Below are 26,736 nucleotides of genomic sequence, written 5' to 3'. Positions count from 1 at the left end.
CTGCCAGCGAGCTGCGGCCAGGCTGTAATTTTACCGGCTGTTGTGGGGGAAGCCCGAGCTCAACGAGGCCCTGGCCGAATCAGGGGCCAGCAGCGCCTTTTCTTACCTGTTAATGAAGCCTCATTAGAAACAGCAAGACACCGTGCTGAGAACTGGAAGCCCCAGTCTGCCCTGGCTCTCCCTGCCAAAGGCTGATTAACTTAATGATTTATGGCAGATGCTCTTTGAGATTAGGGGGCGGAGGAGACGGGGTGTGGGCGGCTCCGCGCAGCATGCTGTCCGGTGGAAACGCGGGAGGGTGTGCGGATCCCTTCTCCCCTCCGTGCGATAGCCGAAACAGCGTCCAGGTTCATGGCCATTCAGACCCAGAAGTACCTCCTTTTGACGGCTGACGTTTTGGGGCCCCCCAGCTGTGTTTAGGTTAGGGATTTAGGTCTTGGCTGGGGCGGGGGGGGGGGGGCAGAAAATTAACTGTAACAAGTAAGAAAGGAAAGAAACAGACCTCAGTTGGCCACTTATCTATTTTCTTTGGAAAAATGGCTATTCAGACCTCAGTGCACCCAGCATAGCTCGCCCGTGCACGATGCCCTCTTCCAGGGAGCCCCTTGTACCCACTGCTTCCACGGAGGGCACCGGGGAGCACGCAGCTGTGCAGGGATTGGTGCTTTGCAGAGATGTAGCATCAGGTGGTGCCTTGACTATTTCTGAGCCTCAGACCACAAACAGAATTATGTAAAGGTGTGGTGCAAGCTGTAAATAGCTGTCCTGCCCACATGACTTGCTAATACAATCCCTTTGATCCTAGAAACCAAAAAGGAAAGCCAGTTGGCGCGGTGTCAACCAGGAGACCCCACTTCTTGCCTTGCTTCTCTTTTAAGCGTTCTTAAGGGTAAAGAAGGTTTCTTTTGTTTATGTTGGCTTTGGCTCTTTGGAACCCCAGGGGTGGGGGGAGGGTGTCTTTGAATGTGCCCATATTGGACACATCCCCCTGTCTGGATTAGCCACTTAGGAGGACAGACTTGTGTGGATATTTTGGTCTGTAATTCTGTGTGGCAGGTGGACTAACAGAAGCTTGGGGGAAGAATTCAGAAATTAAGGCTGGGCTTTGTGTGTGTGGTTTTGGAGACACTGAGAGCCTGTGGTAGGACACAGGTGGTGGTTTCAGTTTTAATCAGAAGGCAGGGAGTCTTGCCTGGGTCGGTGGCAGATTCACACACTATATTTGGCTGGGCTAGGCCCTGAGAAGGCAGGGGGAAGGATCCTGGAAAAAAGTTCTGAGGCTGCCAGTGGGGTAGGCAACCACAACCTAATTAATACCCCCCTCCCCGACTTGAAGTACCGTTTAAACTGATTGAGAGATGCTCTGCCATCGCAGTGAGATGTGTGAGTCTGCACGAATATGCCTGTGCAGAGTGCATGAGAGAGATCTGAATGCTCTGTGATGCTTACGATCATGATATATTCAACAAAGCACCAGGCCAATCCGCTGTCTAGCAAGAGTGTTGTTTTTGCCCCCGAACTGTGGCAATCTTACATGCCATGGGCACAAGTCTTGCTTAAGCCGCACGTTTATGTTCATGAACCCAAGAGCAGCTGACCCTTGGATGACGAGGTAGATGCCGTCATGCTCAAGGACCCCTGCAGAAGCCATTACGAATGGCTCTGGGAGCAAAAAGCCAGGCAGGTAAAGTGATATCCATCTTCACCTGACAGTGGGTTGAACAAGGTGGGCAGACTGGAAGCCACACACAAAGCATTTATTTGGAGAGGGACAAGGAAGGTTGATCAAGTTACAGACTATTTAAATTAAGGCAGAAGGACCCTCTCCACTTCCAGGATGCTTTTCAGACTAAGCTGAATCAACCAGGGAATCCAGCAAGGAATGCAGCTTGGGAGGGTAGGGTGGTGGTGGGAGTCTAGGCGATGTGGGGGAAACTCCTCTAGGAACTTCACTGGTCACTTGGTGAGGGAGGCAGCATTTTCTTCGTGAAAAGAGAAGTTCCTTCATTCGCTGAAACAAACAAAAAACGCAAGTGAGAGAAGTTGTAGATGATGAAAATTAGTAAAGAGGTCATAGTGGGAGTACAGGAAAGGCAAGAGTCTCATGGAAAGAATTTGGCCTTTGGAACAAGGCAGTTTGGGTTTCAAACCCCTGTTCCATGGTTTTTAGCAGTGTGACCTCGGGCAAATGACTTCAGCTCTCTGAGGCTTTGTCTCCTGTCTGTAAAATGGGGAGAATGATGTCATCCTGGCAGAGTTTTGGGGAGAAATGAAGATAAAGAGCTTAAGACTGAGCTGGTACCTAGTGGGCACTCACTAGTGGAGTTCTTATATTCTTGAAGTAAATTCAGCCTAACTCATTACTTTTTGCATATGTTTAAAACAATTTTATGTATATATTCAGATGTTCAAGGGCATGTGAAAAAATGAGCTTTGTTAGGAACATCTAGCTTTTATAATCAGCAGAAATCAATGCAATAAAAAGACAGTCGGGAAGGAGCTGGATGACATATTCTCTATTGGAAAAGAGGGAGGATTCTGTTGCTTCTATACAGTTCTCTTGCCTTCGGGAGAAAAATGTTACACAGCACCTTGGAGAAGCCAGGAGACCTGGGCTCCAGTCCCAGCTCTGCCTCCACCTCCCCGTGTGATCACAAACACATCCTTTTCTGCTCTGGGCTTTTGTATTCTCTCTGAAATTGAGGGGTTGGATTATGTAATCACTAAGTTGTCTCTCAGAGCTGATGTTCTATTCATTATTCAATGTATGTCTTGGAAGGGACTTTGGAGGGAAAAGTGAAGATACAGAATTATGATAGAATAAAGCTTGGATTTCCTTAACAAGCTGGCAAGGAAGCAGAATCCCAAGACTTACACATATGCTCCTGGAACCCTTACCCATTAAAAAAAGACTGCGAATATACACATACCTGTGTGCATGTGCATACACATATATACATATACAGAATATATATGCCATTCCTACCCCTTGATTCTCTCCACTATGGAGGCTGGAAAAGCTAAGTAATTTCTTTCCCAGCATCCCTTGCAGGGAGGTATGCTCATGTGAGCAGGTTATGGTCAATGAGATGTAAGGGAAAATCCACTGGAGGTCTTCTCAACATGTTTTTCCTTCACTGATAAAAGAAGAGAGCTGCCTCCCTCTTCCCTCCCCTTCTACCATGAATGAAGATATGAGTCTGGAGCTGTGGTAGGCATTTGGCAACCATGGGTAATGAAATGAAGACAAAAAGCCCATATATCAGGGATGGTATATCAGGAAGATGAAAGAGCTTGGGACCTTAATGAAATCACTGAGGGGCCTAGACCTCCTTATTTCTGGAACTCTTAAATAAGCACAGTTTGTGCCCTTGCCACTCAAAGTGTAGTTTGTGGGCCAGCAGTTATAGTCATCACCTGGGAGCTTTGTTAGACTTGAAGAATTTCTGGCCTACCCCAGACCTAGTGAAGCAGAGTCTGCATTAAAAAAAAAGTCCCCAGGTTGTTCTCTGTATTTAAGAATCTGCTTTTTTGTTTGTCTCTTTTTTTCTTTGTTCATTTGTTCTTAAATTCTACCTATGAGTGAAAAAACAGACTCTTAAATAGAGAGAGCAAACTGATGGTAACCAGAGGGGAGGTGGGGGGATGGGGGAAACAGGTGAAGGGGATTAAGAGCACACTTATCTTGATGAGCACTGAGTCATGTCTAGAGATGTTGAATCATTATATCATACACCTGAAACTAATATACTGCATGTTTATTATAGTTCAATAAAAAATAAAATATGCTCAGGTTTTGGTGTTCTGAGTGCACATTAAAGTTTCAGGAGCATTGGTTTGTAGCCCCATTAATGAGGGTCTATTACCCGCAGCTGAAAGTACTCCTAACAGCATGTATGTCCTCGGTATGTCCAAACATGTAGAAGTATGTCCATGTGTGTGTATGTGTATATCTGCAGATGTGAATATACGAATAGAAAAATCCTGCAAGGAAGACATGAACAGACATTTTTCCAAAGAAGACATCCAAATGGCCAACAGACACATGAAAAAGTGCTCAACATCACTTGGCATCAGGGAAATACAAATCAAAACCTCAATGAGATACCACCTCACACCAGTCAGAATGGCTAAAATTAACAAGTCAGGAAATGACAGATGTTGGCGGGGATGTGGAGAAAGGGGAACCCTCCTACACTGTTGGTGGGAATGCAAGCTGGTGCAGCCACTCTGGAAAACAGTATGGAGGTTCCTCAAAAAGTTGAAAATAGAGCTACCCTATGACCCAGCAATTGCGCTACTGGGCATTTACCCCAAAGATACAAAAGTAGGGATCCGAAGGGCTGATGTTTATAGCAGCAATGTCCACAACAGCCAAACTGTGGAAAGAGCCCAGATGTCCATTGACGGATGAATGGATAAAGAAGATGTGGTATATATATATACACACAATGGAATATTATGCAGCCATCAAAAAAATGAAATCTTGCCATTTGCAATGACATGGATGGAACTAGAGGGTATTTTGTTAAGCGAAATAAGTCAATCAGAGAAAGACAATTATCATAGGCTCTCACTGATACGTGGAATTTAAGAAACACGACAGAGGATCATAGGGGAAGAGAGGAAAAAATAAAACAAGATGAAACCAGAGAGGGAGACAAACCATAAGAGACTCTTAATCATAGGAAACAAACTGAGGGTTGTTGGAGGGGAGGGACACGGAGGGAAGGGGTAACTGGGTGATGGGTATTAAGGAGGGCACGCGATGTAATGAGCACTGGGTGTTATATAAGACTGATGAATCACAGACCTGTACCTCTGAAACCAATAATACATTATATGTTAATTAATTGCATTTAAATTGAGAAGCATACATTTGAAAAAAAAAATCCTGCAAGGACACAGGCTGTGGGAGTGTGTGCGCGCGCACGTGTGTGTGTGTGTGTTGGGGAGTTTGAGGGTGATTTCTCCTTCTTACCTTAGTTGCTTCTATAGTGTTTGGAAACTTCTAATTTCGAACCTGTGAGTACGTAGAGCTGCCACAGGAATGCGGGGCGAGGAGAGGCTTACCAGCTCTCCTCCCTGTCCAGCAGGGCGTGGTAGGACGCCACGTCCCTCTGCAGCTGGGCCTTGCGCGCCCGCAGATGCTCGCGAGCCTCCTGCTGCTGCCCGGCCTCCCAGCGCATCTCCCTGAGCTCCGCCTCCAGCCTGCTGACCACGGCGCCCAGGCTCTGGAGCTCGATGTCGTGCCAGTGCTTGGCGTCGTGCAACGTGTTCTCCAGGCCTCGTTTCTGCCAAAGAGAGAACGCAGTCCACACCCGAGGCCGCAGGCAGGGCCCTCGAAGAGGGAGCTGGGCACAGCTGTGGGAAGTGCTGCGCTGGGCCTGGGCTGGCCGTTACTCCAAGGACAATGGCCGGCTTACGGGGGGAGTGATGAATCCTCCTCCGGAGGCCAGACTCTTGTTTAGTCTAATTCACCCATGTTTCTGATGAGGGGGCCCGGGGAGGAAGATAGAGAAAAGGGGAAGAAGGCGAGGCAGAAAGATGAAGTATACTGATGAGAGAGAATGAGTGAGAAAGATAATGTGAGAAAAAAATGAGAGTGAGAAATTGACATACACACAAGGGGAGGCAGTTTGCAGGTGTTTTTTTTTTTCAAACAAATCTTGCTCTCTGAACCGCCTCTGGGCCTTTTTGCTCATGATTTCTCACTCCCTGGGGGGTCCTTTCCTCCTCTACTGCTGAAACCCCTTCCATCGTTCAGTTAAAATGCCTTCTCCTCCAGCACGCTTGCCCAGATTGCCGGAGTTAGAATGAATGTCTCTGGCCTATATATACTCAGCAGGTTTTTCTTTAGTGTGTTAGTAGCACACCTTGGCTAATGCCTCTTCCCCTTGCTGCCCCTTCCCTGTGGGCTCCCCACTGCCCCGTCCTGAGCCCGTTTCTCTCTGAGCCATTTTTCCTGCGCCTGCGTTGGTTGGTCTCTGCCACCCTCATGATTTTAGTTGTCTCTCTCCCGGTGACTCTTGCATTGATGTTTCCAGGACAGACCTCTCCCCCTGAGCATAAACCTGCTACTGAATTTCTTCCTGGAAATGTATACAGTCCAAGGGCACCTCAAATCAACGTGTCCACAATGGAGCCACTGGCTTCTTTCGGAACCTGTTTGCCTCTCCTATCTGTGCTTCCGCTGGTGAGTTCGCATGGACTAGAAACCTGGCAAAGCCATGTCCCTCATCTTCCTCCCCTCCCTGATTCAATCATCATGGAGTCCTGCCTCTTATATATTCTGGAAAGTTTTCACATTTATGCCCTCTCTCCCCCAGGCACCGGTGCCCAGGATGGATGCTTATCACTGCTACCCTGGGGTAACCTCAGTAGCTTGTAGCTCATCTCTTGGTCTCTAGTTCCTCCTGTCCCTGCATTCTCCACATAGCAGCCACTGTGCTCTGTCCAAAGTCCGAATCTGGATTTGTATCTCCCCTTCCTTCTCACCTGGATCATTCCTACTCATCCCCAAGTCCAAGCTTAGGGGTCACCTCCCCCAGGAAGACTTCCTTGATTGTCTCTTGCCCTTTCCCCCACCAGGCCGGGTTAGGGGCCCCTCCTTTGGGTTTCCATGGCTGCCCAAGTACATGCATGCCCTTAAACTTGTAATAGTGGGCTGAGCTTCTTAGGGGCATGTTTCCTCTACTAGACGGTGAACTCTTGAGAGCAGAAAGGAAGTTTCTGTAACTCCCATGATAAGACAGGGGCTGGCACAGAGTAGGTGCTCAAACGGGTGTGTTGCCAGGATGACAGCACTTGTATTATGGTTACACTTATTGCCCTACCTGTCTCCCCATTAGACTGGAAACCTCATCTTCCCATATAGCAAGCCTTGCACACTGTAGGGCTGACCAATAAACGCCTTTAAAAAACTGTGTGCATCTATCTTTAACATTTTTTAGTAGTTGTCATCATGGTGCACCTATAATTTAGCATCCGGCTTTTTTTATATGACACATAACAACAGATAAGTATCTTTTCAAATTGGAGTAAAATCTCAATAATACAACTTTCTGTACCCTGCCCCCTAAGAGGAGATTTTTCATACCCTTTTGATTACTGTGGTTGAAATGGAAGATTCTTGGTCAGGATGCCATCTTGAATCATGGCTCCTGTTAAGCAGGGGCCACCATATCATCTTATTTAAACCATCTTAATTCCATAGGATATAAGAATATTGAGTCAGATTCCCATCCTAGGTATACTTACAGGTGGCAAAAAATGTGACTAGTAGAAAAAAAATCTGGATCAGTATCTGGTCTAGGGTTATTATTTTGGTGAGATCTGAAAACCCCTCTATGGCAATGAAGATGCAGAAATGGCCACCTGCACTTTGAGAATCACTTGTTCCAAACTCTCTGGGTTTTCCTCCTTTGTTCATCAGGAAATTGCTTGGTTTGTAGTGTTTAGTGTTGACATTGGACCTGTAACAGCTGTGATTTGGAAAAAACTTTCATGGAATCACGTTTGGATCATCTGTCTACAGTTTTTGCTCCATGTTCACAGGTGACTTCTCCATGTGGCCTGAGGTTTTCTTTGATGACTTAGGGACCATTGCCCAATGTAGGTTCGCGGAAATGCCTATCAGAGGTTCGCTGTCTCTTTTGTCCCATCCTCAGAGTCCCGGTCCAGCTTTCCCCGCTAAGTCCCTGACATCCTGGCCTGGTTCTCACAGAGACGCTTGGGCTCGAGTGATGGCAGCCAGGCCACTGCCGCCCGTCTCCCAGTTCCAGCCCCCACAGCAGCACAGCTCAACACAACAATAAGCACACTTATTCCCCAGTTTCTGGAGATTGAATTGCTAAGCCCTCCAGAAAGTAAAAATAGTGACCTTATGTGATTTCTGGCCTTGAGCTCCATTCCTGATTTGAGCTGACGGAACACAGAGCTCAGTAGGCTTTAAGCACCATTACGGGTCCCTGGCTGCCAATACAAACAGTGCCTTGCTGGCAAAGGGGGCTGCAAGCGCCACCAGCTCGCCTGTCTGAGGTTTGCATGAGCTGCGGGGGCCCTGTGTGTGGGCAGTCTGCTCTGACCGAGGATAATAGGGATGGCTGGATGGACTGAGCTGTCCATTTGAAAGCTGCAGAAAGGTGTGCTTCTTATTCCGGCTGTCTGGGCTCCTAACCTCGGCTGTAAGGCCCAGGGACCAGAGCTCTGATCTACCAGCTAGCAGGGGACAGAGGCAGCCCGTCCTGGGTCCCAAGCACAGCCAGCATGTCACTACTCCTAAGTCTTCTGGTTGGGGGTGTGAGTTTTCTTTCGGTTGGTTCCAGCAGGCAGGACCATGGGGTTTAAGTGAGGTGATCAGATGATGCCAACTTGGGATTGCTATACCCGGGGTTATAATAATAATTTTACAATGATAACCAGTAATAGATACCATTTATTGACTGCTCACTCTGTGCCAGGCACTGTCCTAAGTGCTTGACCTGCATTGTTTCATCAATCATCCCCCTGACTTTATGAGGTAAATTCTGTTCCATCTGGCAGCAGATCACATTTCCAAAGACGGCTGCAATCCCTGTCTCCATCCCACGTGTTCTTTCTCTAGGTGGCCTTGCCACTGCCTCATCAAGAGGTGGCGTTTCTTTCTCTTCTTGTGGGATCTGAGATGGCCCGTGCCTCCTAAGACCAACAGAGTTCTGTATAAGTGATATTCAGGGACTTGTAAGCCCAGGTGTTAAGAGGCCTGGTAGCTTCTGTGCGGGTGCTCTGAGGAAAGCCGGATGCCACATCAGAAGTCTGACTACATGACTGCCATGATTTGAGGAAGTCAGAGCTAGCCACCTGGACAGGCCCCATGGAGGGAGAAAAAGAGATGCACAGCTGAGGCCCCACACATGTGAGCGGAAGCCACCATTCTTGGATGGTCTGGCCCCAGCAGATGCCCAGCTGTCTCTGCCGGACTCCGCCTCAATTGAACACATTTTTTACTGTTGTCTTAAGCCACCAACACAGCAGATGCTTATGATAACCCAAACAGATCCTCACTTCGCAAGTGAGAAAACAGAATCTTAGAGACGTCACTGCACTAATGAGTAGGGGAGTCAAGATTCCAGATTCCAGAGTGAGTGCCAATCCCCAATTCCAGAAGCCCGCTGTGGTCTAGTAGAGAAATAGAGCCAGAAGGGCTCAGCCCCTCCACTTGTTACTCCCGTTCATGGGCAAACCCCTGAACCACAGTTTGCTCTGCTGCAAAATGGGATGTCAGTCCCAGCCCCCTACACTTCTCAGTGTTTCTATGAAGGTCCAATGAGAGAATGCAGGTGAGCATGCTCTCATGACTATTAGCATCTCTTTGAAGAAATTACATTTTGGACACTCATCAAGTGCTTTGGGGACATGAAACAAATTAGACATGGTCTCTGCCCTGAAGAAGTTAATGTGATGTCAGTGGATGAGCTGATATAACCACATGAACCACAGGGCTCTGAATGCAAATGGCTGGCAGGTGGAGAGGTCACCCCACCTGTGATCTAGGCTTTTCGTTGGGTGTAGCACTTGCGTATCTTCTACCTCACCTGTGCCAAGGGTGTGAGGACAGGTAGAGGTGGGTAGAGTTGGGGGGAGGGGTCTCCTTGCAGCCATGGGAAGAACATGTCCAGAGGCTCAAGTGTAGGAGAGCAAAGGGTGAGTTCTAGGCATTTCCCTTCCTGCAGAATCTGGGCTGGTCTGTGAATGAAGCCCAAGCACTGGGTGGTGCTGGAAGGTCTGGTGAAGGAAGGCTTTCTCTTTTACCCCCAGGCAATCTCAGGGGGGAGGGACACTGAAAATGCAGAAGAGAGGGGACAGTAGATAGAGGAATGTCCCAGATGGGGCAACAGTAGACAGGGCAAGTTTACTGAAGGGAGGAGAGAGTGGATAAAACTTCAGAGACATTTTGAGGCTGGAAACAGAAGACAGAAGATCTCCTGTTCGGGGACTTAAACCTTACCTGCAGAATGGTGCAGGTGACAGCGTCTGCGAAGGACAGAGGTGAGGGCAGGCTGGCGCTCGCTGAGAACGGAGGCTGCTGGGAGCAACTGCTCTGGGAGCACAGTACCCTCTGCCGTGTTCAGTCATTTGGTGGAACCCAATCTGGTCATGAGCTTTTAGAGGACGGGAACCATCCACTTCATGTTTACGTCCCTGGGACCTACCTCACAGAGGGCTTAGCACACAGTAGGCAGCCAGTATATGTGTGGCTAAGTAATGCGCCACCTCCATCCAGGTGCAATTCATCCAGGCTTTTCTGATGATGTGGGGTTGAGTATATGCCCAATATTTTGCCTGGCACTTTTTTTTTAAGATTTTATTTATTTATTTGACAAACAGAGTGAGAGAGCACAAGCAGGGGGAGCAGGAGGGGGGGGGGAAAGCAGGCTCCCCACTGAGCAGGGAGCCTGATGCGGGGCTCGATCCCAGGACCCTGAGATCATGACCTGAGTCGAAGGCAGACGCTTAACTGACTGAGCCACCCAGGCATCCCTGCCTGGCACTTTTTATCACTGGAAGAAGGCAATTTTGGCAGCCACAAGGACATCTGGGGAATAAATGGCAGCCCCTTAACCAGGCTTAAAGGGGCTTGGGCAAAAGGCAGCACTCCTAGTATTAGGATCAAGGGTTATGGTAGGTGAATAAAACTGATGAGCATAAAATTCACCTAACTTAGTAAATAATGCAATGTCTTTCAGACAATTTTTAAGCTAAAGTAGCATTGTTTTAGGCTGTAGTTTCTCGATTTTTCTCACCTCAAATCCTTTTCTCACATCCCCTCGCACTGACCCTGATCCCATCACAGAATGTAGCAACGAGACGTGTATCATGTTGTGCTATGCTGTGGCAAGACGAACATCTCCCTGAGCTGACTGGGCAGCTTGTGACCTTGTTGGTCAGAGGACAGTGGACCCAAGGGAACTGAAGACACGTGAGGAGGGGAACTGGGGGTGATGGAATGATCTTGGCCACGGGCACCGAAAACATTGTTTCTGAGGGAACCAACTAGAATAAATCCTTGAGCTAACTTGATGGTAGACTAAGACTGCATTGGGAGGTGGGGCTGCTGGTTTGGTGATGGAACAGCTTTGGGTGGCAAAATTGAGATGAGGAGGGTATATGGGGAGTGGTAGAAGAAAGGGGCACTAGTGATAGTATTGGAACTTTCCCAAGGCTTGAAGCTGATGGGAGACAGGGGCTCCTTGGGCCTCAGTGGAGTCCAGACCCACCTCAGCTGCACAAAGATTACATGAACCATCCCTTCATGCACTCCAGTGTGGACAACACACTTGTGGTTCAAATCAGTACACATGGCCCCCGCAGGGGGCATCGAGCAGGAGCTATGGGCTTGGTACCCTAATAACTTCAGTTGACCCCAGAGAGCAGAGGGTGAATTGCTAAATTATTAATAATTATTTTAATCACTACTAATAATAAATAATGCAGGAGACCTTCCCACAAATCCCAGTGAGTCTGAGGAGCTTCCTAGTCTTAGTTCGGGGTTCCCCAGAAGCAGAGCCTAAGGCAGGGATCCTGGTACATGTAAATAATTAAGGGGTTGCTCTCAAGAAAAGGGGAGCAAGGAAAGCAGGATAGGGCAGAGGAAGGCGCTAAGCCAGGAGGAGTCTCCATTGGAATCTGGTACAGCCTGATCCCACAGAGAGCCAGCGAGTGTGAATTACAGGGTGCAACCCATTCCACTCGGAAGCAAGCGGGCTGGGCTCTTAAACCCCACCTCAGCTAGTCATTGGCTGAGGGCTGGAGGAGGCGGGCCTAACCGCCCAGGCCAGGTGTGCACTGTTTGGCTGAGGCCCATTCTCTGGACAAGTGGGGCATCTAGGGGTGTAAGCAGTCGACAGTCACAGCGGTGGCCTGGTGTCGGGTGTTTCGGTGGGGCACTAACAGCGTTCACCATACTTGTGGTTCGGTATCAGCTGACCCTTTCTGGCCTCAAGACTCAACCTGCTGGGAGGTGGGCATCTCTTGTGAACTCCGACCCAGATGACTACAGCTCAACAGTTGAGAGTTAAAATTGACATAAGAAATGCCGGGGCTCTCCCGGCCCACTCACCAGGGCCCGCAAGGATTCCGTCTCGGCCTGGAGGCTCTGGACCCGGCACGAAGTGTTGTGCAGTTCCAGCCTGAGGGCAGCGGCCAGCTTGTCTTCCTGCGTCTGCGCCCGGCGGGCCACCTCTGCCTGTTGCTGTGGAGGGTCAGGTCTCCGCGTGAGCAGGGGAGCGTGGACAGCCCGAACCCCCCTTCCCTCTCGCCCTCCCCAGGGACCGCTCCACGGCCTCTGACTCCGAGCAAACAACTGGCAGATGGAAAGATCCCTTTTTCCACAGGCGCCCCCACCGATTTGTATCCAAGCGTTTATTTAGTTTGAACACAGAGTACATGCAAGTAGAATACAATTCAAAAGCTTTTTCTGAAGGATTTATAGAAGAAAGTCTCCTTCTGTCCCATGCTTTACTTACCCAGTTCTTCTGTTTCCAGTTTCTTATACCTCTTTCCAGAAATATTTCATATATTTATAAGTAAATATATATGATCATCCTCTCCTTGCCTTGGTACTTAATATATCTTAGAAAATATTCCCTACCAGTATATATAGATCAGTGACATTCTTTTCAATGGCTCCATAATACTGCCTTGTTTGGAAGTACCGTAACTATTCAGAAGCCCTGCACTGATGCGTGCTTAGATTGTTTCCAGTCTTCGCCTGTTACAAACAATGGTGTAAAGAATAACCCTACAACCCTCACTTTCCACATACGGGAGTATCTCTGACGGGTAAATCCCTGCAGCGGGACTGCTGAGTCAAAGGGTATGCATTTGCCATTTTGATGGATGTTGCCAAATTGCCTTTCAGAGAACTCGTAACCGGTTCCAACGCTGTCAGCCAGTGCTGATTGCCCCACACCTTCTTCAAATGAGGAACTATCCAAGTTGGTCTGATAGTCCCCGTTTCCTTGTAAAAACCAGTCTGGCCACAACTGTGAACACCAGGGGAAGGTCTGTGTTTCGCAATTTCTCCCTCAGCAAGGACATAGTCTGATTCTTTCCCATACTTTCAGGGGATAGGTCATTGCTACTCTTTCTCTCTGCTGGAGGAAAGGGGAAAAACTAGAGATCACCTTCATTCATCTTTGGTACATTCTGACGCATGTCTCTAAGCCAGTGATACGGGAGAAAAAAAACCCTGTTTTCTCTCCTAGTTTACTGGCTGTCTGGATTGACCATTTTTACTACATATGAATACTTATTTATAGGGTTATGCAAAAATAGTCCAATTTAACTGACTGACTAAGAAAACCCAGGTCAAAGGGCCCATATCTCAGGTGTAGTTCTTCCTGTGTGAGAGCTAGAAAGAGGTCAACAAAAATGTCCATTAAAAGTCTGGGATCAGCTAAAGGAGAATGGAAGCTGTGGGCCCAGCTCAGACTGGTCAGTCCATGGCTGTGTGTCCCTGGACCATCATTCAGCCTCTCTGAGCCCCAGTCCCTGTCCACAGAAAGCAAATGACAGCGAGTAGAGTACCTATGAGGCTTCCATTAGGTTATACATGCGGAAACTTTTAGAGCCTTAAAAGTACGCAAATAGTGACTGCATATATTTTTCTATACGTAAAAAGTAATATTAGCCAAAAATGAGTTTGTAAAAGCCACCGTAGGTTGGATACTACTACTGATAACTAATACACGTTAAGCACTTATTTTGTGCCAAGCACTCCATTAACAGTGTCCATTATTTCAGTTAATCTTCACGACTCTATGAAGCAAGTGTCATTGTTACTCCTATTTTACGTGAGGAAACCGAGGCAGAGAGACTGAATTATTTCCTCAAGATCGTATGGCTTATAAGGGACAGAGCTGGACTCCCTGCCGCGGCTGATGCCAGAACTATGCTCTCAACCAGGTTTGAAAGCCGCTGCTTCTGCCAATCCATCAAGACCCCCAAAAGTGGAGCTGTCTTCCCCAAAGTGAAGGTGGACCCCTCTCAAACTTCCTCGTGGTCTGTCAAGTCCTGCTGTGATGGGTCGCCCCGTTTCTCTCCCTGTCTTTGGGATTGGGACTTGGCCCGGTGGGCTGTGTGGGTGGCTGGGCGGTGGGCGGGCCGGGTTCCGGCAGACAGACGGAGCTGGGAGGTGCAGGTGCACCGAGCGGCCAGGGGGCCAGCCGGCAGCTGGAGCCCGCTCCTGAGAGCTCTTGAGAGCAGAGGGTTAAATTTTCAGGAAGTTTGTAAGCTGGTCGGTAAACACAGCTATTATTAAAAATTAAATTATATCCACTTACAATTAGTTATGTTAAAATGGTAACAGATACTCCAAACACATCACTTGCTAATTTATTTACATTTTATCATTATCTGTGCTATCAAAGTTATTTATGTCGATGGGAGCTGTGTGGTAGAAATGACATTTAATGCTGAGCTTCTGAGCATCTCTTCCAAACTCTGTGCTTATTTACCTCAACTTAGGAGTTTGAAATCAGCTGGGGTGAGAGTTATTTACCTCATGGAAATTGGCAAACACTACAAATCAGGGACTGAATTGTTGTTTTGCTGACTGTCTAGACTTAAAGGGATGCAGAAAATGTTAATAAAGCAGATTAAACTTAAAATGGGTCATGTCTATAGCTGTCGCATTATGAATAGCAAAAAAATTAGAGGGAATATCTTTCCAGTATTTACAAACCATTATCTGATTTAAAAGAAGTTACTCATATCATTGATGAAAGGACTCATTAAGGTTAATGGAAATATCAACCAAAATTCATATCAGAGCTATCCTCATTTATCATTGATGTGACTTTTTGCTTAATTGGATATTAATAATCGAGCATATTTTGTAATCTGATTTTGTGACATTATTGTCGATGACAGAATTATAAAAACAGTTGGCAGATTTTGCAAGAAATAGCTAGTCCCACTGAAAGTATAGGTGCAAACGGAAAAGCAAAGTACGTATTTTATCCTAAAATTTATGTTATCTCTAAAATTATATAAAGAAAACATCAACAGAAACTTCTATGTTCCTTTACGTGGTATTGTGAATCTGACCGGCACATAAATACACATGCTTACATTTGTCCTCGGAGAGCAGATATGAAACATACCAGCACGCCCTGGGTAAGAAGCGGGCACGAGTGGAAGTCAAGTCCCACTGAAAGCAAATTTCAAAGCCTAGGTAGGTGGGTTGGGGTAAATCCACTGGCCAAGGCTATCACCACAGTTCCCCAGATGATCTGCCCTCCTCTCAACCCAGACAATGAGTGGTCTGTATTCAGAGGTATGCACTGGTCTCTGGGGGGATGAATGCTCTATTGGAGTGTTTCCCAAACATTCGACAAGCAGCATGGTTTTTCACATATATGAATACTGACTCAAACAATTTTTATTTAAATTGATTCACTTTCTCTTTGTAGATAAATGTGTTTAAAATGGAAACTGTAGATAAGGTCTCAAATTTTATGTGCATCAGGATCATCCAGGGAGCTTGTGAAAATGCAGGTTCTGGTTCAGGAGATCTGAGTGGGCCCAGGAATCTGCATTTAAAACTCCCATGTGATGCCTGGTCCATGGGAACAAAGTTCTAGATTGCTACGGAAACCAATAAAACTGTAAAACTGTATCACTGGTCATAGACAACAAATAGCTGAAAAATTAATAAAATTAAAATAAACCAATGTTATTATATTTGAGCAAATGCTGCCCACCATGTTGCTGAGTCCCAAAGCCTGCTTTCTCTTTGTTGAAACATGAGACTGATGAGTATAAGAGAAGTGTTAATGACCTACTGGCACCAAATGGACTCTTTCTTATACGGTTTAATTAAGATTGAAAGAGAAAAAAATGAATTTGATCACTATGAGATTCAGTGTCATTTTATATCATGCCCAGTACCTTCTCAAATCAGCTTACAAGTGATACTTGCCTTTCATCTGGGGACAGTCAACTGCTTTAACTCACCTAAATGTATTACCTGCTCTTCTCCAATGGCTTTTTAGAGTTATGCTTCCTGATTAATAATTACTTCTATTTCCATTTCAACCCAATGCCTTCAGGATTTCTCCTCACAGACCATACAGCAGGTGTGTCATTCTAGACCCTGAGGATAGGAAAGTAGGACTGTGTTTGTTGCTCAGTGCAGTCGCTAGGATGTTAATGAGATTCAAATATGTTGGTCCCCAGGCTTTCAAGCCAGCCTGAAATCTTGGCTCTGCTGTGCAGGGGCTAGGCTGCCGTGTTTGCACTCCATCTATATTTCTGGGACAGGAGAGCATATTGACACTTTGAAATAGGGTAAAAAATTTTGAATAAAAAAATTTAAATTAAGTGCACATGGAAGATGGATGGGAGAGAAGCAAAGCAGCCTGCTCTGGAGTAAGTCGGAGGAAGTATTTGAGAGTCCCCACATGGAGGGGGGAAAGGGCCATCTCCAAACCCATCCCTCTGCTATGCAGGGGTGTTCTTAGCAGAACATGTGTCCAAGATGAGTGCTGAGAGGCTGAAATGTGTACTCTGCCTTTCTCCAGCAGTTGCTGTGTGGATTTCAGCCAGTCCGCTCAAGCTCTCTGTTTTGGCAGCTGGGAACAAGAGCTTTACAAGAGCCTTGCTCTGCTGCTGAGTACAGCTGACTGCCTTGCTCTGCAGCCTCTTAGACCTCACAGGATCACACTAATCTCATGGTGTTCACTATCATGGAAAAAGGGAAAGCAGTGGATTCCTTGGGGATACAGGGGTTCCCCGTCTTGTATCACAGAGGAATCTTATCCCACAGGGAGGGCACAGAATCATGGTTTGGGAAGATCATGACAAAGGTCTGGCCTAACCTTCTGGACCCTCAAGACAAAGGCCTCTCAACCTCACATTCCATGAGACACTGAATCAAGACTCCCCCACACTCCATGTGATCTGTCTAGGACAACCTAGCTGTTCAGAGTGATGATTCTGGAGTCAGAGTGTGGTCTGAATCTCAGTTCCACCACTTTGGAACCGTGTGTTCTTGGGGAAGTGACTAACCTCTCTGTGCCTTAGTCCCCTCCTCTATGAAATGGATAAGATCACAATACCTAACTCCTGGTGGGAAGATGAAAGGAGAACAGGCCTGTCAGGGGCTTAGAGCCTGGTCTGGGCACTTGGTACACGCTTACTAAATGCTCTGCTGGAGCTGTTCTCAAGCATGTTGTCTTCTGCCTTGGAGAAGAATGGTCTTTCTCTCCGTTTCCTGCCACCTGCACTCAGCCAAACTCACACTAGATTGTAGGTACCTTGTGTGCGGGGGACAACTTCTTCCTGATGCCTCTGTCTGCCCTGGGGACCTAACATGGTGCTTTACACCTCGGGCACGCCCAACACATTTACTGAAGGTCCACAGTGTGTCCTAGGCACATGTTAGGGACTATGGAAATGGAGGGTCCACCAGCAATGGAATGAAATCTCACCTCCTTTTCATTAGGAGGATTAGCTATCAGTATTATAATGACCATGGGGTATCATATAAATGTTATTTAGCTAAGGATAGCTGTGGACAAGCAGCATCCACACCCCTGACCTACTCGAGCCAGATGTAGGATTTATTTGGGAGAAGGCTGGATGCCATCTGGTTTCACCTGAGACACGAGTTCTCCTTAGTGGGAACTAAAAAGAAGTACATGTCTCACTCGGTGGAACTTCAGTGTTGGCAGGAGGGCTGGCCTGGCGAGGCTAAGCCAAGTGTCTCCTTGAATTGATTGACACAAGAACTGCCTGGCCATTGAAGCGGCTCACAAAAGGCTATGGGACCCAATTCCCAGCCTCAGCGGAAGCTGCCCAAGGACACACCGAGGGACACCTGGCTTTGCAGACTTGCTGCCCCTCGGTCATAAGGAAGGGTACACTGCTGAAGAAGGCGGCGGAACAGGCTCAGCAGTGAGCGTGGTTCCAAAGAGAAAAATACGTTTTTCTTCTTAAGGTATTATTGAAGAAGTTTAAACGATAGTATTTTTCTTCTGGTTCATGGAGATCATCCCATTCTGAAGAAGGGACTCCTCTGCTCTGTCTCTTCTCAGAGACTGATAAGTGTTGAATGCAAACCATACTACTTTAATTTCTCAGGGATTTGGGTTATTTTATCTTTGCAAGTCTCTTATTTTGGAAGTAAGGTCCCTACCCTTTTCATGGGAAAGAAATACCATTGAGAAATACCAAAGATAGCTTTGAGATCTCAGAATCGGGTGGCCAGGAATGGCCAGGGACTTTGTGCCCACAGCCCCATGCACGAGGCCTGGCACCTGCTTTGTGCTTGACAAATGGAGTCTGAATGAGCGAGTGAGTGCAGATATCTTGGTAGTATGTAGAGTTTACCGTGTTGGGGGATCCTCTATACAGATAGTCACTCAAATATTGGTTGTCGACCAGCTGTGGGGTTGGAAACACAACGTGGAGGCTGAGAGCCTGGAATTGCCCTCTACAATATACATGTTGTACTGGGTAAGGGTAAAGAACAGGTGAAAGATAGGCAGGGCCTACCTCAATGCAACAGTCTCTTTAGTTTCCCTTTTAACAACTACTTTGATTCCCTTCACTCTGTCTCCCAGTTCTAACCAGCTTGGCTATGCTCCTGTAACATACAGTGACGGGAACCCAATCCTGGCCTCCCAGCTCCTATAGTAACCCTATAGTCACCTGGAACCATCATAACTTAAGTAAAAAGACAATTGACAAGCTGGGGACATATTTACAACATATTGCAGGGAGAGGACTAATTTCTTCTGTGTACAAAGAGTCACTACAAACCAGTACTAAAAAGTCCAAGACCTAATAAAAATGGGCAAGGGATAGGATCTGATAGTATACACAAGAACAAATATGGCTGGAATTCAGCATGTAAAAAGATGTTCCACCTTCCTTATAATATGAGAAATGCAAAATAAAACTGTACTGAAAAACCATGTTTTACCTCTAATATTGACAAGGATCATAAGGTATGAGAACTCACAGTATTGGTGAGGATGTGGGGAAATGGGCACTCTCAAACATTTCTGATGAGAACGTAAATTGTTACAACCTTTCCTGAGGGTAATTGACAATATTTATCAAAATTACCACTGTGCATAATTTTTGACCCTGCAATTCCACATCTTATGAATTTATCCAGCAAATATATTTCTATATTGGGGAATGAGGGACATACGTATTCTAACGTATAAAAGCAAAAGATTGGAAGCCACCTAAATATTGATCAGCAGGGCATTAAATAAATCCTGGGATATCCATTGCTAGAACAGGCATTTTTTTCTGTTGAGGGCCAGACAGTAAATATTTTAGGTTTAGGAGACCATATGGCCTCCATTGCAACTATTCCACTCTGCTGGTATATGCAAATGCAGCCATAGACAATATATAAGTGAATGAGCAAAGCTGGGTTTCAATAAAACTTACTTAAAACAGGCAGTGGGTGAGATTTGGCTTGTGGGCCATAGTTTGCTGCCCACTGTGGTATAATATCATGCCATCTAAAAAGCAGCATGTTCTGAATACTACTATTTGTGTAAAGAGAGAGAGAGAATATATACATATTTCCTTGGATGTGCATATGGTATCTCTGAAAGGACTCATAGTAAAAGGATAACATTGACTGACCCTGTAGAAAAGAACTGGGTGGCTGGGACATGGGTTGGATGTCATTTTTCACTGTGTATCATTTTGTACATTTTGAACTTTGAAACAAGTGAAGGTATTACATATTAAAAATGCTTACATAAAATCCAAGTATATGAAAAATGAAATAAAAGTGAGCTGGGGCCCTTTTGCAAAGCCCTCCCTGAGACATACTAGAAAGGCTAGAGGACTCCCTTTCAGTGCTTGCAGGAAGCACACCAGAATAGACCATGGCTTGTTTCACTGAAGAGACATCAGGGATTATAGCCAACTCATCAACACACAGGGACCCCTAGATTACAGATGCTTTTAGGGGTTCTGCTCTTTCTATTCTCCTTGAAAGGAACTCTCCCCGTTGGCTCTCGTGGTGATACCACATCAGGCCATCTTGTCATCTAGAGCCAGTGACCCCAGTTGACTAGTAGAAACCCATTCCAATCCAATTTCATATATTCTAGAAAATATTCACTCTTCTTTGTACAAGCAAGCAAAGAGAGGGTGTCGATATGGCAGCCTATATAAAATATTTGCCCTTTCAGGGGAAATTATTGTTTGTGAATGTGGATGATATGGAGACATGTTATCTAAGGTTCCTAATCTGTTCATGGTTAGATCTAGACCTATGTTGTCCAACATGGTAGCCACTAGCCACACGTAGCTATTTAGATAAAGATTAATAAATGTTAAATAAAAGTAAAAGCTTAGTTTCTCAGCTGGATCAGGCACATTCCCAGTGCGCAACAGTGCATGTGGCCAGTGGCTCACATCCTGGATGGCTGTGCGGACTACACAACAGTCCTATCCTCACAGAAATTGCTACTAGAGGACACTGCTCTAGTCAGTGGCTAATATCTCTTCCAGCTCTAAGCCTACCAATAACCAGAAACCTCACGATTCATCTCCATCTGCTCACCTCTCCATGCTCAACTGTCTCCACACCTGGCTGTTTAAGGCAGGATGGTTACAGCTTCCTTAAAGTTCCTGACCACGAATCCCTTGAACTGATCTGAGGCAAGTGCAGACCACTATCAGAAGAGACAGCATGGGTGCATTTGCTGTGGGGTTCCTGGCCCCTAGGGGCTATTGAAAGGAAGCTGAGTTCTCTCTTGTCAGCACCTCCTACCCTACCACACCAGCTGGAGCTGGTAATTGAATAAGCCTTTGGTTATTGTACACATCCTCCCAATTTGGTGAACAAGGGACAGAGAAGAGGCTTCCAGGAGTGAGGCTTCCAGGAGGAAGATCCCAGGGAGGAGGTTAGGAACGCAAAACAGAGGGCGCCTGGGTGGCTCAGTCGGTTAAGCGACTGCCTTCGGCTCAGGTCATGATCCTGGAGTCCCTGGATCGAGTCCCACATCGGGCCCCCTGCTCAGTGGGGAGTCTGCTTCTCCCTCTGACCCTCCCCCGTCTCATGTGCTCTCTCTCTCATTCTCTCTCTCCCAAATAAATAAATAAAATCTTAAAAAAAAAAAAAAAGAAAAGAAAATGGTTGGGCGCCTGGGTGGCTCAGTTGGTTAAGTGACTGCCTTCGGCTCAGGTCATGATCCTGGAGTCCCTGGGTCGAGTCCCGCATCGGGCTCCCTGCTCAGTGGAGAGTCTGCTTCTCCCTCTGACCCTCCTCCCTCTCATGCTCTCTGTCTCTCATTCTCTCTCTCTCAAATAAATAAAATCTTAAAAAAAAAAAAATTTTAAAAAGAACGCAAAACAGAGCTTGTCTTGCTGCTACAGAATGGAAACATCTCAGCATAGGAATGCTAGGAAAGAGGTGAATGATAGAGGCTCTCCCATATTCCCCAAGGTGGCCCATTTAGAGTCTGTGGGTTGCAGACAGGGGAATGTATTCCGTGGGTAGCCAGGAGGTCTGGAGGGTGGGATGGCATGTTGTCTGTGGTTCCCCAAGCATCCCCAAATACCTAGGGCTGGGTAACCACAACAAGCAGACAAGGGAGGGCCGGCCTGGAAGACCCTCCAGAAATTCTCTGGACAAAACTGACCCCCCCCCAAACATGGAGTTATGTTGAGAACTTGAGAAGCTCCAAAAGCTGGACTACCAAAGTTCCCAACATCCATGGCCGAGGCTGGAGAGAACCTAGCCCGAACCTCTTTATAAGCTTAATGACTTAAGAGGAGTTAGCAGATAACTTGGGAACAGATGCTGATGGCATCAACCTCTATCCCTCAGGAACCTTTATCCCAAAACATGTGGTTCTCCCCACCCTTCCATTCCACTGCCAGATTCTACCCTTTGCCTGGAGAGCTTTCTCTGAAGTCTTTGAGAGGTCACTCTGCTAGCAGAGAGCAGATGTCTGATGGGGATGGTATTACTACTCCAGCTTCCTCACCTTTCCCCTCTCTTGTATTCTGTACTGTTCCCCAGAAACCCTGTGGGTGCAGAGTCCCGTCTCCCACAGTGGGTGCTGGTTGGTTAGTGAGTTCTTTGTTGGTTCCCTTCTCTACTTCTTCTCTACTGGTATTTTTGTCCCCCTCCTCCCCCAACTTCCAGATAAATAATTTCCTCTTTAATATTTGTCTCACACAGGGTCAGTTTCTGGGGAAACCTAAACAAAGACATAAATTAATCATGTCAATTAATTTTCAGCCTCCCCAGGCTGAAAGGTAATTAAATACATGTCTGTACGCTCTCTGCAAAAGGTTTGAAAGGAGTGTCTGCTAAGCCATTACACATTTATGCTTTGCTGCCAAGAAACCAACAAGAGGTGCTCAGGATGGGCAAATGTCAGCCCCCAAGGGCATGACAGCGACTGACAAAACTATTTATTGGAGGACTTCTGGCTGTCAGTTCTGATCTCTGTTGACGATCAGAGGAATTCACTCATTCTGCAAATATTTTCTGATCTCCACCTCTCTGCAAGAGGCCCCGGTAGCATCAGCCAAATGAAAACAAGTACTGTCTGTTTTCTCTGAGATGTAGCTTTCAGATTACTCTATTAAAAAAAAACACTAATGAATCTCCTCAGAATTAATGCTTGAATTACCGTTGGGCTGGTGATGATTCTCAAGAGGGTGAAGGGTGAGTAATAATGGCCAGGATTTTTTCTTTTTCACACTATGCAGGATTTCTTTCTGTTCTTTACCATGCCCCATCCCCCTTCCATAAATAAATAATCACTGCAGTGTGGGGTATGCCCCAGGAGTGTTGGGACAAAAGCAAGGTTGCAAACTCCTGGGCCTCAGAGCTCTCGCTTTGGGAACCAGAGCGGAAGAGGACCGACTACCCAATGTGGAGAAAAGGTGCCTGGCCCTAGAGCCAGGAGGGCGGAACGAGGGTGCTGCCAGCCAGTCATGTGACCTCAGGACATCAGCTGCCCTCTCTCAATCTGTTTCCTCACCTCTGACGTGAAGAAAGGGGATGCTCTGGTGGCTAAGGTCATGAATTATGAATATTCATGAGTCTCTTAAAAAAGAAGCAACGGACCAAAACCAAATCTATGGTTTGGTTTCACTTTCCCTTTGTGTTGTTCCCCCTCTCACCTGGTTGGGGGGGTGGTGGGAGACTGCCTGTTGTGAGGTTACTAGGCACTGTTTGCCCTAAAAAGAGTTTGCAGTGACCTGGCTCAAGGAATTAAGGTCAGAAAGAAAAGGGGCTGTTGAAAGGAGATGGGGGGCGGGGTGGAGAAATGGCGGAGTAAAGATGTTTTTGATGGATCCAGAATTGGTGAAGACCCTGCTGGGAAGGTTCCTGTTGATACTGAGGGGGCAGGGCACTGAGGGGGCATGGGAGAACAAAGAACAGAAAAGGTCTTCCTTGGGTTTTTTTGTTTTTTGGTAGCTTTTATAAACTCTGGTGGCTCTCAAGCCTGGCTGAATATTCGAATCATCCAGAGAGTTGGAAAAAAAGTCACAAAGTCCCTCTCCTTCTTCTGATTTAATTGGTCTTAGATGGGGCCTGGGCATGAGCATTCTTGAAAATGCTCTGGGATAATTCTGCTGTGCAGCTGGGATTGAGACCTACTGAACAGTAACCCAGAGCACAGGAAGAGCCTGCTTGCTTTCTCTCAAAAAAATAAGCTACCTTATTTTTCATACGTTCTCTACACTTTCCTTCCTCTTCTGTTCTTCTCGCCCGGTGCCTCAGAATCCCCAAGTCATACATGGATGGGAGATGGAGAAAGGAAGAACAAACCCTGTGCATTCTATGTTCTGGTTAATTCCTTTATTATTTACCAGGTTTAATAAAAGATGTTTCCCTCCATGCATATAACTCATACTGCTTAAGAAAAACTTGAAAAAATATTATACTCAAAAACAAGAAAGAAAAAAACATCTCAACATGTCACATAGGTCCCTCCCCCAAAGACAACCACTGTTAACACCAATACATTTTAATGTTTTCTTTCTAATTTTTTCTTGATGCCTCATTTCTTTGTTTGAGTGCTCTCTACTATGTCTACCAGGGGTTGGCCAACTGCAGCCTGCAGGTGAATCCAGCCTACTTTTTGTTTCTATAAATAAAGTTTTATTGGAACAGAGCCATGCTTATGTGTTACCTTTTTTTTTTTTTAAGATTTTTTTTTTTTTTTATTTGACAGCGAGAGAGACACAGTGAGAGAGGGAACACAGGCAGGGGGAGTGGGAGAGGGAAAAGCAGGCTTCCCGCAGAGCAGGGAGCCCGATGTGGGACTCGATCCCAGGACCCTGGAACCATGACCTGAGCCGAAGGCAGACGCTTAACGACTGAGCCACCCAGCCGCCCCTTATGTGTTACCTTTTGTCTTTCACACTACCAGGGCAGAGTTGAATAGTTGTAATAGATTATCAGGCCCAGGAAGCCTCATATTTATTGTTTGGTGCTTGACAGAAAAAGTTTGTTGGTTCCTGGTACATACCCTTCTGTACTCTCTTATTTCCCCCACTTGACCTTATTACGTGAGCATTTCCCATGTTGTTATAAATGCTTCGTAAATATTTCTAATAGCTCCCTGGTATTTCATTGCATGGAAAGGTTGTGGCTTAGCCTTACTCTTATTATTAAACATTTATGTGCTTTCCGCCTAATTTTTTTCATTCTTATAATGAATGCTTCAGCGAATACATTTAGATATAAATTTTATCTATATTTTCAATTATTTCTTTAGGACAGTGTCTAGATTCTTCAACTGGTAGGTAGGGGCATTTCAAGATTCTCGATACAGATCATCAATTCCCTTGCTCAAAGATGTCATAGTAGCTTATACTCCTCAGTAATATAGGGGAGAACCTACTTCACCAGGCACTTGTGGGCATTGAGTATTACCATTTTCAACATGTTACCTTTAGACAGGGAAGCAAAATGTTACTATTTTAAATTGTATTTCTCTTATGTCTAATGAGATCGAAACTGTTGCATTTCTTCTCTCCTATGTTGACTGCTTTTCACCTTTGCTTGACCTCCTTCTGCACAGGGAGCAGGTCCTGCCTCACCTTGGCTTGGAGCAAGGCCCCTGCTTCCGCCCGGTTCTTTTCGACATCTTTCTCCCAGTGGATCCTGATGGTCTCAAGGATGTCGTCCAGACCAGTGCCGATGGGTACACCCATTTGTTCCAGCTCAGACCCTGACAGCTGTTTGTACAGCACTTTCACATCCTGCGAATGACAATATACACTCCAGGTGAGCTCCAGGGGACAAGGAGAGCACACAGAATTTCAGCCGGCAGAAGCCCGGGTCTGTGGGCACCCCTGTGCTTCTCGTTCTGCTCCTGCCAAACATGGGGCTTCACAGAGACTGGCAAAGTCCCCGGTCCCCTCGCCACACGCATGCCACAGTCTTGGGCAAGAAGGAGGCGTTTCTCAGGCCGGTGTTCGCAAGCCCGGGCCCCCTCAAAGCAAATATCAAAATACATAAACCGCAAAACAACACAGGGGAAGCAACAACAGCCAGATGAAATGTCTGAATTCTGTAAAGTCAGAGTAGGCTGGGAGAGACTGGGAGGCCACTGAAGGGTGAGCGGCGGAGAGTGGCGGCAAGCGGCGGAGCTAAGAGCAGGAGGAAGCGGCCTTAGTGCCCGTGGTCAGCCTGAGGGCGGACGAAAGAAGGAACTTCCCAAGGGCAGCGGAGTTAAATGGGTTTTGACTTGTTTGGCTGAAAGCACGTTCCAGGTCCGCTCAGACAGTGCCACGTGGGAGGTGGTTGAGTCGCGCGGCTCCGCCGGCAGCTGGGCGGAGTCATGGGGGGAGGTCCCGTTGAGTCCTGTCACTCAGTGAGCTGACGGAATTTCCTTAACGAGTGCGTGCAAACCCCAGCCCGGGTCTAGCTTCAGAGTTATTTTGTTCGTTCAGTGCAGCGTTAGAAAAGAAAAAAAGACCTGGAATACAAGGCCTTGAGGTCGGGGATGCTCTCTCTCCAGCCCGACACGGGCCCCCTCACTCTCCAGCGTGGACCTGCCTTCCCCTCCCCTTGTGTCCCAGCCCGGGGCCTGAGCCGTCTGCACTGGAGACTCCCGCCGTCACTCACCCACTGCAAGGATTCGGGCGTGTTTGGTCCGCAGCCCCGCGGGGGCAGGCGAGGGGGACAGGCCGACAGGAGCTAGCCTCACCGACGGCCGGCTCCGCCAGACAGGCGCGGGCCTCTGGGCCGCAACCAAGCCAGCGTCGGCCCGGCCCCCACCTACCTCTTCGTAGCTCCTTGACAGGAAGCAGAGTTCTTCTTTCAGGCGTTCTATTTGACTCTCCAGATCCATTTTTGACAAATTAGCTTCATCAATGACTTTATACAGAGAGTTAATTTCCTCTTCCGCTGCCTTTCGAAATGGCTGCTCATTTTCATATCTGCAGACAAAGGAGCTTAATCAGCATAGGTGGGCAACCCCAAAGGGGAAATAATCAGATTACAAATGTTACCAACAGGCCAATTATGTGATAGACAAATGGATGTTAGAAGTCACCGTTCCAACAGCTCTGAGGGCACTGTTAACGCAAGTGTTACATGTTGATTTATTAAAATGAAAGTGATGCCAGCCAATTTGTGATAACCTAGCTTCACAGGCTGCCACGCTCATGGGGCCCTGGAAGCACAGAACTCTAGGGAAGGCTTCTCCAGGAGTTGAGATCCAGGTAGGGGGATGTGGC

The 26,736-nt window shown here is 46.8% G+C and overlaps 1 protein-coding gene and 1 long non-coding RNA gene across 2 annotated transcripts in view; one reads left to right on the top strand and one right to left on the bottom strand.

The window, feature by feature from the left end:
• LOC118003767 overlaps nt 1-16,340 on the top strand; it is a 64,379-nt gene extending 48,039 nt beyond the window's left edge. The window contains exon 2 of the long non-coding RNA XR_004677406.1: nt 13,786-16,340. This is a non-coding gene — a long non-coding RNA (uncharacterized LOC118003767). The remainder of the gene's footprint in view (nt 1-13,785) is intronic.
• BFSP2 (beaded filament structural protein 2) lies at nt 1,741-26,357 on the bottom strand. The gene is made up of 5 exons (XM_034994910.1): nt 26,280-26,357; nt 25,093-25,254; nt 12,101-12,232; nt 5,074-5,294; nt 1,741-2,011 (listed from the first exon to the last, which is right to left on the bottom strand). Exons 1-5 carry the CDS (start codon nt 26,346-26,348, stop codon nt 2,005-2,007), a joined length of 591 nt encoding a protein of 196 aa, XP_034850801.1. The 5' UTR covers nt 26,349-26,357; the 3' UTR covers nt 1,741-2,004.
• Nucleotides 26,358-26,736: the final 379 nt, after the last annotated feature.

This window comes from Mirounga leonina, unplaced genomic scaffold (assembly GCF_011800145.1).
Source record: "Mirounga leonina isolate KUSES-001 unplaced genomic scaffold, KU_Mleo_1.0 Mir_115, whole genome shotgun sequence".
Taxonomy (NCBI): domain Eukaryota; kingdom Metazoa; phylum Chordata; class Mammalia; order Carnivora; family Phocidae; genus Mirounga; species Mirounga leonina.
Note: the sequence above shows the minus strand (reverse complement) of the source record. Positions and strands in the feature narration are given on the sequence as shown.